We start from the raw sequence: 19025 nt of genomic DNA on the forward strand, positions 1-19025 counted from the left end.
GCCTGCTGACAGAGACATGGGTGAGTAGCACGGGTTCAGGGCACCACCTGGGTCAGACAGGATCCAGAACCACCAGACTCTGCACAGGAATGCCACAGTAAGAGGCCCACAGCTGCAGGACACAAGCATCCTGAGTTGGAGGCCAAGCAGACACACAGTGAGCCTGCCTCATGGCCCCTCCCACCTGAGGCACTCTGCGCCTACAGAATACTAAACAGACCTAAACGCCCTCTAAAAAACAAAAGGTGTTTATTTATTCAGTAGAATACCGGTTACAATCAAACAGATCCATACATTCCCGGATAAACAGTGCATCAAACAATATGGGTAAACCGAAGGCTGCAGATAGCTGGGCATTTATGTACATTTGAAAGGCATTGGAACAACACCGCCGCTCATATGCTCTGAGAGAGGTAAAGTGGGAAGAACCAGAGGACTACGCTGGAGAGCTGGCTCACTGGGCCTTTCCTCACTAACACTGGATCGCTCTTCTTTTTTTTTTTTTTTTTTTTTAAGATTTATTTATTCATTATACACGAGTACATTGTAGCTGTCCTCAGACACCCCAGAAGGGGGCATCAGATCTTATTACAGATGGTTGTGAGCCACCATGCGGTTGCTGGGATTTAAACTCAGGACCTTTGGAAGAGCAGTCAGTGCTCTTAACCACTGAGCCATCTCTCCAGCCCCACGGATTTCTCTTCTTAAAAGAACAGGTTTTTCTCCTTTTGTGTTTCTTTCCCCCAATACTGAGCCCAGGGCGCACTGAGCAACACCTCCAAAGCCCTCTCAAATCCATGCATCCAATACTGGCAAAAAAAAGGCAGTGCTGGGCACACTAAGAACGGTGCAAATACTGGGCTTTATATGCAGTGCAGATGACAGTCAGAGCAAACGCTGAAGTCATGAGAAGGCAACATCCACTCCCGGCATGCACTTGGCGGGCCACGTTCTGTGCTGTGAGGCACGTGCAGTTACTAACATGGTAACTCAGTACTGACATACGGCACACTTCATCCAGATACAGGCTCCTTTTAACACTATGGATTTTGCTAACAGAATGGGGGAAGGTGTGTAGGGGGATGAACCTTTTGCTTGATTTTTCCATAAACCTGAAGTTGCTAAAAAGGAATCTTTGCAACAAATCTACACAGTGGAATGTGAGTGAGTCAGACTAGAGGCCACAGAGGTAGGGTGCAGCCGCAAAGTACCAGGCCGGATGTGTACCAGTTCACCTCCGGGAGCTTGCTGGGGGCAGAGGAGGTGGAGTTCTGAGAATTATCCTGTTCGGCAAATCTGCTGTTTCTTCTCACTTGATTTTAGATCAAAATAACACTCTGACAGTGCTTTGAGGTAGCTTATCCATTATGTATTCCCCTCCCCCGACTGATTTTTATAGTTTTTTAAATTCCTTTTAACGTGTTCAAAAATGTAACATATTATCTATTCTTAGGGATGGGAAAATACAGCCTGGTAAGAGGAAGAGAAAGCACCATCAGGGGAGCCTCAGAGACTCAGGCCAGACAAGAGTAAAACTGCAGGCAGAGGCAGCCCACCAAACTTTCTGTCACTACTGTTCTCTGGACCACACTGTTGACACCTGAAGGCTTACAGGGGCTTGGGTGGGGGAGGTTGGCCTCCACAGAAGTAGGAAGAGAACCAAACCCACAGCCTTTATGTGGTTCCCTCCCTCCCCCAATACTGAGGACAGAACCCAGGGCCCACTGAGCAACACCGCCAAGCCCCTCAGGTTTTTGTAACTTTCCTCTCAACTTCTACATCCACCACTGGTCCCAATGCTGATGCGACTTTGGCTGAAGTTCACTGTCACCCACCCAGCAACTTTTCTGCAGACTCCTTAAACATGTCCTTGGGTTTCTTGGAACATGGTCACACTTTGGACTCATGGTGTCAGTGATGTTTTTGTTCAAAGTACATTTGCATTTGGAATCTCAAGTAAATCCCTAGTTTGGGGCCACCAGTACCCAAAGTAGTGTCACCAGCTCCTCCAAGTGTCTAGACTGGGGAAGGGCCCACTCGTGCTTTACAGCTGGCAAGCCCACTATGGCGAGCCTTGACCTAGACCTTCCTCTGCAGGTGAACTGTATTTTTTTTCTAGGTTTAAGTTTGTTCGATGCCTACTGTTCAAAAAGCACTCGATCCGACCAGGTCCTGGTCAGACTCCTCTGTATCTGGGTCCAGGGTTACAATTACATTTTCCCCATGTAATTCCTTTTCCTGAGGCTGTGGTGTGAATTTTCAGCAGTTCAATCGGTTTCCTAACTAAGGACTCCTGAGCTGCAATCAAAATCCCTTTCCTATAGCGCCACCTGGAGGAAAGAAGGTCACTTCATCCGTGGCATCTGGATCCCAGGCTTCAGCACCTCTTTAGATCACTGGCAAGTCTTTACATGCAAGTGGGATACAAAGCAGGGGACAATTGGAGCATCCCCCACACCCCGTGTGCCTGGAAAGCTCCCTTTGACTTCTGCTCAGAGGATCCTTAATGTGTTTCGATCAAGGTCCTTTCTCCCCCAGGGCTGCTTTTACTATTTTATTTGTGTGCATGTGTGCAAGTGTCTGCAGAGGCACTGACTCCCTGATGCTGGAGTTCCAGGCAGCTGGGAGCTGCCCAACATGGGTAACGGGATCTGAACTGGGGTTCTCAGGGTAACAGGAAGTACTCTTAACTGCCCACCCACCCCTTCAGTCCCTCAGCTATATTCTGAGGCCTTTAGAATAATAATAATGATAATGATAAAAATCCCAAGAGCCAGTTTCTCCAGCGGACGCTAGAGCGTTCGGTCATTTTACCTTACACACTGACAGTAAGAAGCTTCAGTTGGGAACACTTTGGACTCTGATATAATCACTGCAAATACGCAGCCAATTATTGAAACCATTCTCTCTTGCAAGCACTTGGCAAGCAAGTGGAAAATCATACAATTATCTTCAAAAGCCAACACCATCTAGACATTAAAAAGGCCAATGAAGGGAAGCACAGGGAAAGGCTGCTCAGCCCCATGTGCAGTGCTGACTGTCCTCAGAGATATAATGGGATAAAGTGACAACACTGCGGTAGAAAAGGATGTCTCAGAAAAACCAGGTTGGCTGCGAGTGGAATCCCACCAGTGTCTGGTACAGCCAGAATCCCGGTAGGGGCTTTCTCACATGACTGCTTCTAAACCGGCAGGAGCAGAGGGCAGCACCACACCAGGCTGAGGCTCCAGACTCAATGCTTCTCCGTCAGTCCGTCAGTCCGTTCAGGTGCTCCTGGAGGTTCATGCAGACGCACTGGACCGACGGCTCGCGCGCCTCCTCGCACTCCACGATGAAGACACTGATCCCAGTGTTGGGAGTGATGGAGGACAGGTCGAATTTGTCTCTGGATCCGGGCAACGAGCATCTGAGGTCGCTCAGAAAATAACCAAAGAGGCTTCTCATGTACGCGCCATGGCTCACAACTAAGACGCTGGCTGCTAAGCCCAGGACGCCGCCTTTGGGGTTTGACCCCAAGCTGCCATGTTTTCCCACAGGGAAAACCTCCGCCAAAGAGCTCTCCAAACAGCTGCCTGGCGCTGCAGGCAAGCAGCTCTCTCTCTGGCCTGCCTTGCTCAGGATTAAATGACAAATGAAGTCGAAGAAATCCTTTCCACGCATTTTTACCTACGAGAAAGAAGAGAGAGAGGACTTCAAGTGAAGCGAGCGATGCCCCTGAGTTGTGAGCCTGAAATACAACTATCCCAACCCAAGGTTTCTACGGGACTTCAAGGCAGCACCCACTGCCGAAGACATTAAGAGAAAGGGAAGGGCTGGAGAGATGGCTCAGCCGTTAAGAGCATGGACTACTACTCTTCCTAGAGGTCCTAAGTTCAAATCCCAGCAACCACATGGTGGCTCACAACCATCAGTAATGGGATCTGATGCCCTCTTCTGGTGTGTCTGAAGACAGAGACAGTGTACTCACATACATAAAATAAATAATTATAATAAAGAAAAAAAAGGGGGGGAGAGTGGGAAGAGGAAGGCTGGGCAACACCTCAGTGGGCAGGTCTCTGCCACAGACACAGAGACCAGAACCCTGGGGGTCCAGAGGCACAGCCTGATTCAGGCTGCACCCACTGCCTGAGCCAACACGCCTAAATCATCACCTCAAGCCAAGCCTCTCTCAGCAGTGTGTCAGTCATCAGTAAAGGATGCTGGCTCACAGGGAGACTGGGGAACTTGGAAAAACGGGCAGAGGTGGGTCACGTTCAAAGCTTGCAAACCACTTGACTGTCGGTCGCAGACAACAGTACAAAACCAGTCAGGGTTTAGTGACTAGGTCACGGCAGGTTCACTGCTGTGGCGGCTTAGCCGCACTCGGCCGTACCTGCTCCACCGTCTCTCCTCCAGGCGGGGTGAACAAGGGACACTCTTCCCCGGCGGCTTTGGCCATGGCCCGCAGCTCGCTTAGCGGCCTGCCTTCTGCGACCCCGTACATCTGCAACAGTCCAGGGAGACAAGGGCGTGGCTCACAAATCAACACGATGGAAAAGGCCTGTGACAATCTGAAACCATCCCAGGAAAGAGCTCACCTTCCTCCCTTATTGGGACTCCCTGAGCAGAGAGGCCCGGGCCCCGGCCACAGTAGGAACCTCCATCTCGGTCCAGGTGGCGGTGGGGAAGAACTTGCCAAGGCTAACCCAAGCAGATGGTGGGGCTTTCTCAGACAAACACGGGATCTGCCCAGTTCCAGGGAAGGGGAGAGCCGTGCTCAGGGCCACGCGTGGCCCGCCCACCCACCCAGAGTCATGCCTGAGTCTATGCTTCCAGCACCAGCCCTCCGGTGCACAGCAGGGACTTCCTCTTGCCAGAGCTCGAACCCCGGAGAACTCGGGCGAGCCGGAGACAGGCCTCTAACATGCCCTCACCGTTCTGTTCCCTTTCTACCCAGGATCAGAAGGAAGCAGAGCCGACAGGGCTGCCCCTGAGCGTGGGGTCAGTATTGTAGGGCACAAAAAAACCCCAAATCTAGGAGGCCTGGGTTCACATCTCCATGTGCCTTGCCCTAAACTGAAATCTCAGTGTTCGGAACGCTCGTTTCTGGCTACAACCAGGTAAAGCAAACCGACTCCCACACACAGCAGGGGCTAGGAGTGGGATGGAGGGCCCTTCACCTATACTTAAAATCCCCCCAGTGCAAACAAGCTTTTACTTGTGTATGACCTTCTTTTATAACTCAAGACACTCACCTCACAGACTTAGACAAGGTGCTCGACATAAATGCTATGCAGTACGGCAGCTGGGTAGATTCCCTCCCCTCCCTGACCCCCATCCCTTCCACCCTCTCCTTGACACCGACCCCCGATGCCTCCATGCTAAGACTTAAACCCAGGGCTTAGAACATTTTGGCCAAGTACTCTACCGCTGAGCTATTAGCTTTAGATCTTGATTTTTTTTCTTTTTTCTTTTTCTTTTCTTTTTTTCTTTTCTTTTCTTTCTTTTTCTTTTCTTTCTTTTTTTTTTTTTTTTGAGATAGGATCTACGTAGCTTAGGCTAGCCTCAAATTAATAATCCTCCTGCCTCCACTTTCCAAGAGCTGTAATTACAGATGTGTACTACCATGCCCAGCCCAGCTACACAGATCCTTAACATGTATTAGTTGATCCTAAATTCCCAAGAAAGGGCTGGAGAGATGGCTCCGCAGTCAAGAGCACTGGCTGCTCTTCCAGGAGACCCCGGAAGATTCGATTTCCAGCACCCATGAGTTCATAACTGTCTGTAACTTCAGGGGATCTGACACCTTCTGGCCTCCTCGGAAACCAGACATGTTCATGGTCCACAGATATGCATGCAGGGAAAACATCCTCACATAAGAATATACTCATTGAAACTACATTTCTGAGGACTGCACATGTGCTCCAGCCGAGGGTTGGCTCACTGTGAAAGTGCAGGAGAAAGAAGTTACCCTTTCTCGAAGTCTGGAGTCGTACTCCACCGCCATGTCTTTGCAAAATCTGCTTTTCTCCAAAATGCCATGTATGGTCTGAAAACCAAAGGACACATTGGTTTGTTTCTTTTCTCATAAGAATGCATCACCATGAAGTTTCAAAGACATGCCATTCCATTTTTTAAAAAATTATTAACAATAGTTTTGTTGTGCCACGGCTGCTTCTCTGCCCAGGGCTGCAGCAGCGCAGTGGCAGAGCACCTGCCCAGCACACCGGACGCCCAGGACCTGTGGCTTGTCTTCATGCCTAACTCTGGTATTTACTACTCTGTATATCTAGTCCAGTTCCCACTATCACCTGCTTTTATAAATAAAGGCTCATTAGCACCCAGACACATATCCCACTGATAGGCATTTCCTCTCCCTTGGTTGTGTAGAGAGAGGTCAGATTAGATCAGATTAAAAGTAGATAAAGGCAGGTTTATTAGGAGGCAGCTCTCGTGCGTGCGCATGGGGGTGGGGGGGAAGTGTTCACGGATCTCACAGGTGGAAGTCTGTGAAGTCACACGTGCGGCCCAAAGCAAGGGGGTTGTACAGAGCTCAGGTGCGGTGTGATGGCGTGTTGGACTGTGTTCACACACGGTCAGAAGCTGAGACCGTGGGCAGGCACTCTCGGGTGGGCTGCCAGAAACACGGACACTAGGAGTGATGAAGGGTTGGGGGAAGGGGGCAGGACGGATGGGGTGTGGCTTCTGCGGGGATGAGCAGGGGTTCCAGCCTAACAGATTTATTGATTAAACTTTGTTTATATGTAAGTGTGTACACGCACACGTGCACACGCACTCTGCATTTGTACCATATCAGTGTGAACAGAGATGAAGAGCTGTCATAGGCATCACAGAGACTGAGGAGGCTGGAACACTTCTTATCTTACAGAAAGGATATGGTGGCCTCCATTGCGACTCTTCCTGTATGGGCATTTATGTCAGCGCCCTCCTGACGGCCCTAAGCTGACCTGGGCTGTGTTCCTGGCGCTCTCTCCACTTCACCCGCTGAGGCAAAGCCTCTTGTTCAACCTGAGGCTCACCAGTCTGGCTTATCGAGTTAGCCAGCTTCCTCCAAGGTCTCCCTTCCTTCTCCCAGCTGCTGCAGGTTCTAGAGGCTGCCGCACGTGCCCAGCTGGGTTCTGGGGAGCTCCCCCCATATGCCTTGTCGTTTTGTTTTTTGTTTTATGTGTAGTATTTTATGTGTGTGTGTGTGTATGTGTGTGTGTGTGTGTGAGTGAGTGCGAGCGAGCACATGTGTGCATTATGGTTCGCATGTGGAGATCAGAGGTCAACCTGAAAGTCATTTTCTTCCTCCCATTACCTGGGTCTGAGGGAGTGAACTCGGCCATCAGGCCTTTGCTCCCTGCCATCTCAGGAGGCTTTAGAAGCAGATCGTGTAAGCTCCATGTGGTGACATCCTGACCCATCAGCCTAGACAGGCAGTCTGAACTCACCTGCTTAGTCCTCGTGAGGTCGCTGGAGAAGGCGTGTGTAAACTGCACATTGCTTAGAAAGCGCCCGGCGGCAGCTGCTTGCCTAAACCCCGTCTCGGAGAGGGGCGCGTCTACTCCTTGCCCTGTGGTGGGACAGAACCAGTCAAAAATGTATCTAAGCAAAGTCACATGAAAGGGGCAGAAGCTGCAGTGATTACTGTGACAGGATGGCACTAGACCACGTGACTTCTTAAGAGAGCTGACTCCAGACACCTTGATGTGGGCCATAGTTCTAAAGACTCGCCCACTCGAACACCCACACTGAGACTGGGCCGTCAGAGCTCCTCCCACTTTCCATCTGTCCATGTGTCCACTGGCTGTACTGCATGGCAGGCTGTCCCCGCACGCTCTGACTTTCTCCTCTTCCGTCCACTGTCTAAAGGTCAGCACTGTAAGGACATTATACCTCTCCTTCCCTCCCTCTCTCCTTCGCTTCCTCATTTCACAGGACATGATGGCTCGCACCTATAACCTCAGCCCCTGTAAAGGTGAGGCAGGAGGATTACAGTGAATTTAGAGGCCTTCTTGGACCACATGTAAGTAAGTTGCAGGCCAGCCTAGACTACAGAGTAGGTACCGTCTCAAAGGAAGAAAGTTACGATATGTTTTAAGGAATTTAAAGATACTGTGAAGCCTGTGGAAAGGCACAGCAGGCAGGGAAGGACCATCCCATAAGGAAGGAGAGAAACCGCTGGCCTCGGGATGGAGCAGGCCTCTGAGCTACACCCTCACAGGAGGTGGAGGTGTTCCACTGTCTGAGCTGGCGTGCAGGGGAAGGAAGGGGCTGCTGTGTGGGCCAGAGGGCGGAACTGAAGCCGCAGCGCCTCGGAGGTGTCTAAGAGAGTCCAGCGCCTCGGAGGTGTCTAAGAGAGTCGATCAGGAGGAAAATCAGACACAACTCTCCTTCAGAGAAAAACTTTCATTCATTTAAGGCAAACGAAAGGTCAACTCAAAAATCCAATATGCACTCATGTGCATGTGGCTATACACACAGAGATAGAGGTGCAACCCTCACCCCCCTACACGCACACAAGTACACGTCACATGAATGAAAGCCAGAAGGAAGCCGGGCGGTGGTGGCGCACGCCTGTAATCCCAGCACTTGAGAGGCAGAGGCAGGCGGATTTCTGAGTTCGAGGCCAGCCTGGTCTACAGAGTGAGCTCCAGGACAGCCAGGGCTACACAGAGAAACACTGTCTCGAAAAAACCAAATCCAAAAAACAAAAAACAAACAAAAAAGAAAGAAAGAAAGAAAGAAAGAAAGAAAGAAAGAAAGAAAGAAAGAAAAGAAAAGAAAAGAAAAGAAAAGAAAAGAAAAGAAAAGAAAAGAAAGCCAGAAGGAGAGATTAGAGATAAAGACGGATTCTGAGTAATTGATAAGCACAACCCACCAATGACAACGCGACAGTCTTCAAAAGACTCGATTTTTTTTTTTTAAATGAAGGAACTGATGGGGAAAATTCCTCTCTGGGCAACAGTTTTGCAGAAGGGATGTAAGGCCCTCAAACACAGAGCTGAAGACGAGATGCAGAAGGCAGCTCGGGCACAGGGAGGATCCAGAATGTCCGTGGGACGTGTTACGGATAAACAAGGAGACTGTGACAAAGCAGCACGATCAGGTGTCTCATAAACTAAAGTCACCTGCTTTCCGCGGCTCGGGAGCCTGAAGCCATGTGTCAGGATGGCAGGGTGCCGGGCTTCCTTCTGCCAAGGCAGGGTGCCGAATGAAAACGGAAACAGCCGGGCGGTGGTGGCACATGCCTGTCATCCCAGCACTTGGGAGGCAGAGGCAGGAGGATTTCTGAGTTCGAGGCCAGCCTGGTCTACAGAGTGAGTTCCAGGATAGCCAGGGCTATACAGAGAAACCCTATCTGGGGGGGGGGAGGGGGGAGGGGAACCAAAATCAAAAAAAAAAAGAAAAAAAAAGAAAAAGAAAAACAGAAAACAGGGGAACTCTCTGGGTGTCACCCTGTAAGTCTCCATGGTGAAGCTGTCTCTATGATGGAGTCACTTTAGAGGCAGACGGATGAAGAGACAGTGGCGGGTAGCTTCCTGAAATGGGGGGAGGCATGACTCTAGGGCCGAGGGAAGCACATGAGGTAGGATATGGGCTCAGCAGCTGGGAGTGTGGACTGCTGGCTCAGAGCAGCCTGCTTTCCCTGTCCTGGCTCCCTCTTGTGGCCTCCTGGGACACTGCATCTTAAAACTCCCTTCTGGATACACTGTGGGAAAATGAAGGCCATCAGAATCAATGAGGAGATTTAAACAGTGGCTCCAGAGACGTGGCAAGCTGGCCACTCTGTCACTGCTGACAAAGGACCTGACTAGAGCAAGGGAGGGTGGAGCTGGAGAGACGGCTAGGCAGTTAAGAGCAGACCACCATCTGCAACTCCAATTCCGGGGAACCCAATGCTCTCTCTTCTGGTCTCCAAGTCACACAGACACACACACAGACACGATTCATAGACATAGAAGGACTGAGGGTGCGGCTGGACACCCTGCACCCAGGTAGGACGCTCAGGGACAATGAGCCCCTCATTATGGGACTTGGAATGGGTCTCCCCGACTTAATAATCGAATCTAGATGATCCCTCCCAGGCAGCCGGAGGCTCCTGGAGAGTCGTTTCCACAATTCTAGAGCCTGCCAAAGTGCTGTTAACCAAGTTAACATTCCCCTGCTGCGCTCTAGTTTGGTGCTGGGGAGGACCTGGGTCCAGCTCCTGCCGGCCTGAGGGCTTTTCTCCAGAGCTACCTGCTCAGCTCAACGCGATGAAGGCATGGAGAGACCAACGTCTGGGTGCTGAGAAAACCGTCAGTCAGGGGCTGAAGAGAGGGCTCAGCAGGTAAGAGCAACGACTGCTCTTCCAAAAGTCAAGAGTTCAAATCCCAGCACCCACATGGTGGCTCACAACCATCCCTAAAGAGATCTGACGCTCTCTTCTGGTGTCTGAAAACAGCTACAGTGAACTCACATAGAACAAATAAATAAATCTGAGAGAGAGAGAGAGAGAGAGAGAGAGAGAGAGAGAGAGAGAGAGAGAGAGAGAGAGGGAGAACCATCAGTCCAGAAGTGAACCTGCACTGACGGAGAGTGTCTTTTCCACCTAAACATATCAAAAACCAGAAGAAAAGGACAGCCTGCTGCCAGCTAACGGCTGTGCTGGGAGACTTATTTTTATTACTTCTGTAAGTCATTGCGTATCTGTGTCATTGGCTGTAAGTCCTGTAGAGGCCAGAAGAGGGTGTCAGATCCCCAGAGATCAGATCTGGAGCTGGAGTTAAAGGCAGTTGTGAGTCACCCAGTGTGGGTACTGGGGACCAACCTGGGGTTCTCTGTAAAATCAATACCCTTTCTCAACCACTAAGCCACCTCACCACCCCGCAAAGACTGTGTGAGGATTTGTTTGTTTTTAAGAGAGGAGAGGGGAAGACCAGTAAGCATCCAACTTACAAAGTCAGGAGACCAACCAACTCAAAAAAGGCTGTGAATGCGGCTGGGGTTACTCATGGTCCAGAGCGGCTGACTTTGACAAGCAACACAAAGGAGCACCCCACGGCAGAGCGAACCTCACTGTTAGTACAGAAACCACAGCTACCGTCTAGGGAAGTACTAATACCAGCCTGTAAATGTCTTATTTCCTAATATGAAATCATTTCTTACGGCCTAAACTAACCTTGAAGTCTGTGTATACAGTGCAGATACTGGCCTCAAACAGAGATCCTCCTGCCTCAGGCACCTGCCTGCTGGGATGACTGGCATGTGTTGAGAGTTGGGGTCTCTCAGTGTCACCTGGCTTTAATCATGTCAAATCGCAACTGCAGTATTTCAAGTCCTTAAGAACCCAGTGAGGGTCTGCACAGAGACACTACTGGAGAAGGCCGTGCGTATCACGCCCACTTTGGAGACTCCTGTTCCTCCCAGTGACCTATGGCTTTAGTGAGTTCTGTCGTAACCATAGTGCCCGCAGGCCCTAACCCCAATCCAACCCAACCCTATTACAGGGCCGCCTACCTGACCTCCCACCAAGTCATTAACAGTGAAGTGAACTGGACCATAATCTCATGAGACCAACCTTGAATGATTTTCTCCTTATTAAGTTTTGTTTCACCACTAAAAGAAAAAAAGAAAAAAAAACTGTTACCAAATTATTTTTGAAAAGAGAAAAAAACTAACAATGAAGAGCAGTGAGATTCACAACAAATCTTAAACCTGAAAATCTAAATATTCTCTTTCCAATCTTCTACCCCGACTCTTGTATTCCAAATGAAGCCACCGGATCAGGAAATCAATGTTAAAGGAACTGCTGGGGGGAAAAGCTATTTTGTGTACACATTAGTTTTATTTACGAGTCTTGTTAAAATAAGTGTATTGATTGAGCAAGATTACTTCCAGGCAGCAGGCCCGTAAGCAGGGAGGCGACCTGTGAGCTGTGGCCCTGAAGGAGCACGTGACAGGTGTGAAACTGGAAGGAGAAAGGAGTCTGAGGACCCGTAGCACCCAGAATTGGCCCCGGTCCTGGAATGGGGGTGGTCATACTGTGAGGTAGCTATTGCCACCTTGCAGACCAACTGTGTGCCCAACTAAGTGTGGCTACACTTTGAAGAATTAAAAATCAAAACAATCCCAATCTTAAAGCAATCGGAAGACCAACAGGATTGAATGCAAAGATTTCCAGGAAATAAATGGGTAAACTGAGGCTGGAGGAGAGAGGTGAGGGGGAGCCACATGGGCAAGGCTAGATGCCAGGTTAGACCTAGAATAAAAATCACCAAGTAGGGCTAGGGGCGTGGCCAGGTGGTCAAGTGAGCACCGCACAGGCTAAGGGCTGGGTTGGGGTCTCCGCACTCTGGAGAAAGCCAGGCATGGTGACGTGTGCCTGTGATCTGGGCACTGTCAATCTCTGGCCTCCACATGCAGTGACCCTGAACAACGTTCATTCCTTAAAAGCAAACACAGAACAGATTCTGTCTAAGACACACAGAGAGGGGCTGGAGAGACGGGTAGTGAGTGACAGAAGCGATGTTCTTGCGGAGGACTAAAGGACCATGCCCAGCACCCACGTGGTGGCTCTCAACTCAGTCCCAGAGGATCTAATACCTCCCTTCTGACCTCAACAGACCGCAAGCACACATACTTAGGCAAAACATTCATATACATTTAAAAACAGACAATCCACAAAGCTTGTGTGGTAAGAGAACAGTCTCCACAATAAAGGACGGGAGGGCAAGGTGTGAAATAATATTCAAGTGCTAACTCCTTAGAAATGAGGGAAATAAAAAACATCTGGATTCACATAAAGAAACACTGGAAGGCTATATTCATAGGTCCAGGCACGCTGACACCTGCCATTTCCAGCATGGCCTAGGTGGGGACAGAATGACATGGTTCCTTCCCCTGGGACAGGGCCAGCAGGCTTGGGCCTCCTCAAGTGTCAAAGGCTGCAGTGGGCACGCCTTGTTTGTATACTAATGTCCTCCTTCAAAGAAGGTCCTTCCATTACGTTAAAGACCCCAAGATAATCAGAGACAGCAGCATGAGTCCAGAAGGCGAGGGTGTGGCTAGTGTCAGACCTTCAGGACAACTCTTAAGGCTGTGGAAAAGAACTCTAAAAACATGGGTTCGAAAATATGCAATTTCTCCTGAGCCAGGAGGTGGTGGCGCACACCTGTAATCCTAGCACTCTGGGAGGCAGAGGCAGGTGGATTTCTGAGTTCGAGGCCAGCCTGGTCTACAGAGCGAGTTCCAGGACAGCCAGGGCTACACAGAGAAACCCTGTCTCAAAAAGAAAGAAACAAAGAAAGAAAAGAAAAGAAAAGAAAAGAAAAGAAACAGCCACCAAGGGGCTGGAGAGAGATGGCTCAGCGGTTAAGAGCACTGACTGCTCTTCCAGAGATCCTGAGTTCAATTCCCACCAACCACATGGTGGCTCACAACTGTCTTCTGTAATGGGATCCGATGCTCTCTTCTAGTGTGTTTGAAGACAGCTACAGTCATTAACGAAAGAAAGAAAGGAAGAAAGGAAGAAAGGAAGGAAGGAAGGAAGGAAGGAAGGAAGGAAGGAAGGAAGGAAGGAGGAAAGAAGGAAAGAAGGAAAGGAAAGAAGGAAAGAAGGAAAGAAGGAAAGAAGGAAAGAAGGAAAGAAGGAAAGAAGGAAAGAAGGAAAGAAGGAAAGAAGGAAAGAAGGAAAGAAGGAAAGAAGGAAAGAAGAAGGAAAGAAGAAGGAAAGAAGAAGGAAAGAAGAAGGAAAGAAGAAGGAAAGAAGAAGGAAAGAAGAAGGAAAGAAGAAGGAAAGAAGAAGGAAAGAAGAAGGAAAGAAGAAGGAAAGAAGAAGGAAAGAAGGAAGAAAGAAAGAAAGAAAGAAAGAAAGAAAGAAAGAAAGAAAGAAAGAAAGAAAGAAAGAAAGAAAGAAAGAAAGAAAGAAAACAAACCACCAAAAGAGGGCGTTAACCTCTGACATACAGCCAGGTCAGCAGCAGAGGCTGGGCTGGGCACACTGGTGTTCCTAATGTAGGGAAAGAAATTGTATCCTGGGTTCACTTCCCATCTCTGCTGTAAAATCTTCCTGAGACCAATAAAAACCGCCTCCTGCTGACTCATGATTTAATTCCAACTTGGGAGGAGGAGAAAGAAAAACTGCTTAAGTTCAAGACCAGCCTAGGCTACATATCAAGTTCCAGGCTATCTCAGGCTACTAAGCTCAAAGGACCTGAAGCTGTTTGGTGACACAGTCTATAAGCCTAGCAACTGAAAGATGGAGGTCAGGAGGTCAAGGTCATCCAAGTTGCACAGTACCTCTAAGATCAGCCTGGGCTACAGAAGACCTGCCTCCAAACCTAAATAAAACAACAGGGTTTCTGTCTAGCCCCGTGTAGCCCTGGCTGTCCTGGAACTCACTCTGTAGACCAGGCTGGCCTCGAACTCAGAAATCCGCCTGCCTCTACCTCCCAAGTGCTGGGATTAAAGGCGTGCACCACCACCCACATGGCTGCAGAACTGATTTTAAGTAGAAGTATCATCCTCCCAATAACTCCCAGCAAGAGGTAAAGAAGCACCCTCACTGTGCACTTAAACTCAAGGGTCGGGGGCAAGGGAGATGGCCCAGTCGGTAGGTAAATTGCTCCCTGTATAAGCAGGAGTACCTGGGTTTCATAACTGAAGTGAAAATGTAGGTAGGCGGATAATCCCAGCACTGGGGAGAGGGAGCCAGCCAGCCTAACAATCAGAAACCTCCAGCACCAATGAAAGACCTGGGCTCAAAAAATTAGGTGGAGGGCTGGTGACTCACAACCATCTGTTTAACTCCAGTTCTGGGTGATCTGCTGCCCTCTTCTGGCCTCTTGGAGGACTGCATGCACATGATAGACATTCCTACATGCAAAACACCGATTCACATAAAATCTAAGTAAATTGTAATCTTTTTTAAAAAGAGAAGGTAGTAGGTGATCACACACACACACACACACACACACACACACACACACGAGAAAGTTACTAATTTTGCCACTCCAACATTTTGCAGACAGCACTGAGAGTGAAATCTCTCCATATGGGCAGTGGCCATTCTTTTGAACACTGACTGAAAAGAATCCAAGTGACAGGATAGGTTTGCAAAGGCACTGCTCCACATCTAGTGATTCTTTTCAGTAAGAGGTAAAGAAAAAAGCGGATGTGACTTGAGGTAAAGAAAAAAGCGGATGTGACTTAATGAACAATTTCCTTTAGCTGTAGGTAGATGTTCAGTGGGAAAGAGTACTTGCTCTGTAAAAACTGAGCTGAGATCCAGGCGCTCCGTAAATGGCGGGTACGTGCCTGAACCCAGGTGTGCTGGTGGCTGGGGGAAGAGGCAGGAGGATCACTGGGGCATGCTGGCTGCCAAATTAGCTTCAGGCTCAGTGAGTTACTAAGTCTCTTGTCTCCCCACCTACATGTGTAATACACCTCCAACACACACACACACACACACACACACACACAAACTGCTACCTTTTAGCGTCTAGCAGGCAGTTTTGAACTCAAGCCATGTTATAAATATTCAAAGATTACATAACCCAAAATAGAACTGCTTCCCCAAAACCCGTGTAAATATTTAGTATTACAGCTTTTATCAGCTTTAAAGGGTTTCTATAAATCCTTGAGGCAGGTGTTTAAAGTCAGTTTAGGGGATGGGCAAGGCTGAGCAAGCCCTTGGCTAGGGAGCCACTTCCCCCGAACCAGAGAAGGCGGAGGCTGCGGAAAGGTCAGAGTCATGTATTTGGACGGAGTCGAGGATGCCTCGCTCGTTTTCAAATTCTGCAGGGTGACCCATTTCTAAAACAGAACACCAGGCTCCACAGAAGCCTAAACACTTATGCCAAGATCTGAAGCCTCATGACCTGCCATTTATAGGCCCTGTAGGCGGGGGAGGGGTGCTGCATGGGACACCATGGGGACACACAAGACACAAGGCAGGCCCCACTCGGGCTGCAGGTTACCATTTACTCAAAAGTGAGTTCCCGGCTCAGGTTTACATGCTTAATCCCCTGTTAGATCCTTATAAGGTTTCCAGTTCAACAGACAGCCTCAACCCGACCACAGCACAGAGGCCGATCTTTGTGGGAAGTCAGCACACGTTCACAGCACATTTATTCCAGTGTGTAAATTCCCGCCTCACCTGATATCACCTGATCTTTAACCCCCTTTTACCAACCACCTCAATTGCAAATACATATTCAAAGGCTAGTCCCGAGGAAAAAATAACAAAAAATAAGCAAATTAAAGTTTGTTAAAAAAAAAAATTAAAAGCTTTAAGCGCTGGCTAAAAATGGAAGTAAAGTGGTTTTGCATGTGACTGACTATAAACAAATACTTGAGAGCACCCAGGCCTCTAAGGCTGTTGTGTCTGAACACTCACCCGTGTTAGGTTACGATGCTGCAACTCTCACGGGAAATTACAGTTCAATACTAATGAGAGACTTAAAGTTTCAACTCCAGGGTGTTCTAGCCCAAAAATGACCACCTCCATTTCAAATGTGAAAAAAAACAAAACAAAACAAAACAAAAAAAAACAACGGAGAGATGACTCAGCAACTAGAGGCCTGACTACGCTTCCAAAGGACCCAGGCTCAATTCCCAGCACCCACGTGGCAGGTTAACAACTGTCCAGAGCTCCAGTTCTAGATCTGACCCACTCCTCTGGCCTCTTTGGGCACCAGGGACACACATGCTACACAGACATACATACAGACACCTATACACATAAAATACATAAGTTAATAAAAAATATGAAACATGACAAATTAAGATAAACATAACATTTCAAGAAAGATTTGGTTAGACAGGGGAAGTGACTTTAAATTTGTCTTGCATTCTAATACAGCTCAATGGAATTATCCAACTTTTCCATGAGCCATTATATTTACCTTTGGTGACTACCAGTCAAATTTGAAAGAGTGTTTGTTCTTGACCAACCAGGCTTATATCTGCCACAGGTCCAACAGAAAGAGGAAACCTGGGATGACCAGGACAGCAGCTAGCCACAGCCCTGTCTATTTCAACACACGTGTCTTCCTGTGTCTAAAAGAGAATTAAAACTTTGAGACAGGATTTTACTATGTACCTCTGGCTGCTATGTAGACCAGGCTGGCCTTGAACTCCTCTACCTCCTGACTGCTGCGGTTTTAGGTGTGCTGCCACGACTGTTGAAGAAAACAAGTCTTATTACCTGCTAAAATTTTAGCAGGTGATATTTCCAAGTGACCTTCAAACACTAGGCTTTAAGGTCATCAAGAAGCGGAGAAGTGGGTTAATTTGCTCTGGTTCAAATACTTGTCACACGACTTTGTTACCTGAAGTTTGACTCCCCTTATCCACCAGTGACTCACAGAAACTCCCTAGTTACACAGATACTGCCCATTAAGAATCTAAGTAGGGATGGTTTCCTAAGCCTAGATTTCCAATAGCTTCAAAGGGGCTTGCTTTCCCAGCTGGGTCAAAAATGTTCTCAGGTTGAAAAGAGGATAACAAGGGGACTCATGGTCCTTCAGTGCTCCCAAGAAAGCTGTGTCATATCTCAGAACATTCTAGAAAACAGAGTGACACAGAAAGGCATGGGGAACAAGATTTCTAATTTAGCCACTAAAATCCCTGAATCCTAAAGGTCTACTTCACATGATGCTGAAGATCATCTTCCTATAAAGAGGAATCTGGACAGAAAAGGCATCAGTTGAAGACCTGACAGGGTTCAAGCGCTGTCAGCGCACCTATGAGCCCTATGAAGATGAAATGGTAATCAGTCCTGCTCTGTGGAGCTGTTCTGATAAGCCTTGACTACACAGGTGAGAGTCACAGGTTTTATCTGACCTTTGCTTACAGAAGAACAAGTTATTTAATTCTCTGGTATATTTCTTCTTCTTCTCTGCTGTCATGTGCTCCATCTTTCTCCATTTGGCTCTCTAGCCCAGAGATTAGAAAGACTGCAGCCAGCCGGGTGGTGGTGGCGCACGCTTGTAATCCCAGCACTCTGGGAGGCAGAGACCAGCCTGGTCTACAGAGTGAGTTCCGGGACAGCCAGGGCTACAGAGAGAAATTCTTTCTTGAAAAACACCAAATCCAAAAAAAAAAAAAAAAAAAAAGAAAGAAAGAAAGAAAGAAAGAAAGAAAGAAAGAAAGAAAGAAAGAAAGAAAGAAAGAAAGAAAAAAGAAAAAGAAAAAGAAAAGAAAAGACTGCAGCCACAAATCTGCTTATCTTATCAGGACGCAGATCAGAAAGATTAGTCGGTCCTCAGAGGCCTAAACTACAAGGCAGCTTCAAGCTAGAGCCAGAATCCCAACCAACCAAAGCCTTAAAACTTCCCTCCTCTTACCCACCCTGAATTTGCCTACCGTCGTCACCGGGCAGAAGGAAAACGATAGGTGACCTAAAGCCAGATTCTGCTCCATGAATTTGATAAAAATGTTCAGGACGATGCAGTCCACAGAGAGGAGAGCTCGGACCCTCTTATTTTTTTTTTTTTTCCTCAGAACTGTAACCTCTGAAGGAAGGTAAATTTCAAAAGTATCCCTGAGGCGAGGAGAAAGGGGGAAGGAGAGGGTGAGAAAACACGGCAAACACCATTGGACAGGTAAGGTGTGGCCCGGTAATTCGGAAAACTCTGGAATTTATTAGGGAGCAGAAAGGTCACATTGAGAGGTCGAGGGGCTGGGTCATGCCTTCAGTCAATGGCTGGGAACCTTGATCACGTGCATCTCCATACTTCTTTCCTGGGGAAAACGCAAGGCTGTTGACAGTTAAGACCTGTCTTCCTCACTCAGGTGTCACGAATAAAAAGACTGGACACGAGAGGACGCAAAGAAAAAGTACGTGGAAAGCCCATCCTCCCCGGACTGGAGCGCGTAGGATCCAGAAGAGACCCAAGCCAGGAAGCTCCCGGCAACTGCGACGGATACTCACTGGCGGATGACGGTCAAGGCGAAGCGCGGCATCTTGGACCAAGTCGCGTGAGCCACTACCTGGCTCTGCAGCACCTCGCTGCGCCTGACTGCGGGGCCACTTTGCCTGCACTACTTCCGTCTGC

At 48.5% G+C, this 19025-nt stretch overlaps 1 protein-coding gene across 1 annotated transcript; it reads right to left on the reverse strand.

Moving 5' to 3' along the window:
* Nucleotides 1–232: 232 nt before the first annotated feature.
* On the reverse strand, nt 233–19025 carry Tigar (TP53 induced glycolysis regulatory phosphatase). The gene is made up of 6 exons (XM_052174931.1): nt 18902–19025; nt 11546–11583; nt 7434–7555; nt 5951–6028; nt 4373–4483; nt 233–3666 (listed from the first exon to the last, which is right to left on the reverse strand). The coding sequence occupies exons 1-6, from the start codon at nt 18931–18933 to the stop codon at nt 3247–3249; spliced, it is 801 nt and encodes a 266-aa protein (XP_052030891.1). The 5' UTR covers nt 18934–19025; the 3' UTR covers nt 233–3246.

The sequence above is a fragment of the Apodemus sylvaticus genome, chromosome 2, assembly GCF_947179515.1.
Source record: "Apodemus sylvaticus chromosome 2, mApoSyl1.1, whole genome shotgun sequence".
NCBI classification, from domain to species: domain Eukaryota; kingdom Metazoa; phylum Chordata; class Mammalia; order Rodentia; family Muridae; genus Apodemus; species Apodemus sylvaticus.

What these genes read in the sequence shown, in the direction of transcription:
- Tigar (XM_052174931.1), bottom strand. Translation starts at nt 18,933, where the DNA reads ATGCCGCGCTTCGCCTTGACCGTCATCCGCCA. An exon ending in TAAGGAGAAAATCATTCAAG is followed by an intron (nt 7,556 to 11,545) that starts GTTGGTCTCATG and finishes GTCCCACCACAG; the next exon opens with GGCAAGGAGTAGACGCGCCC. An exon ending in ACTCCAGACTTCGAGAAAGG is followed by an intron (nt 4,484 to 5,950) that starts GTAACTTCTTTC and finishes GGACTGTTGCAG; the next exon opens with ATGTACGGGGTCGCAGAAGG.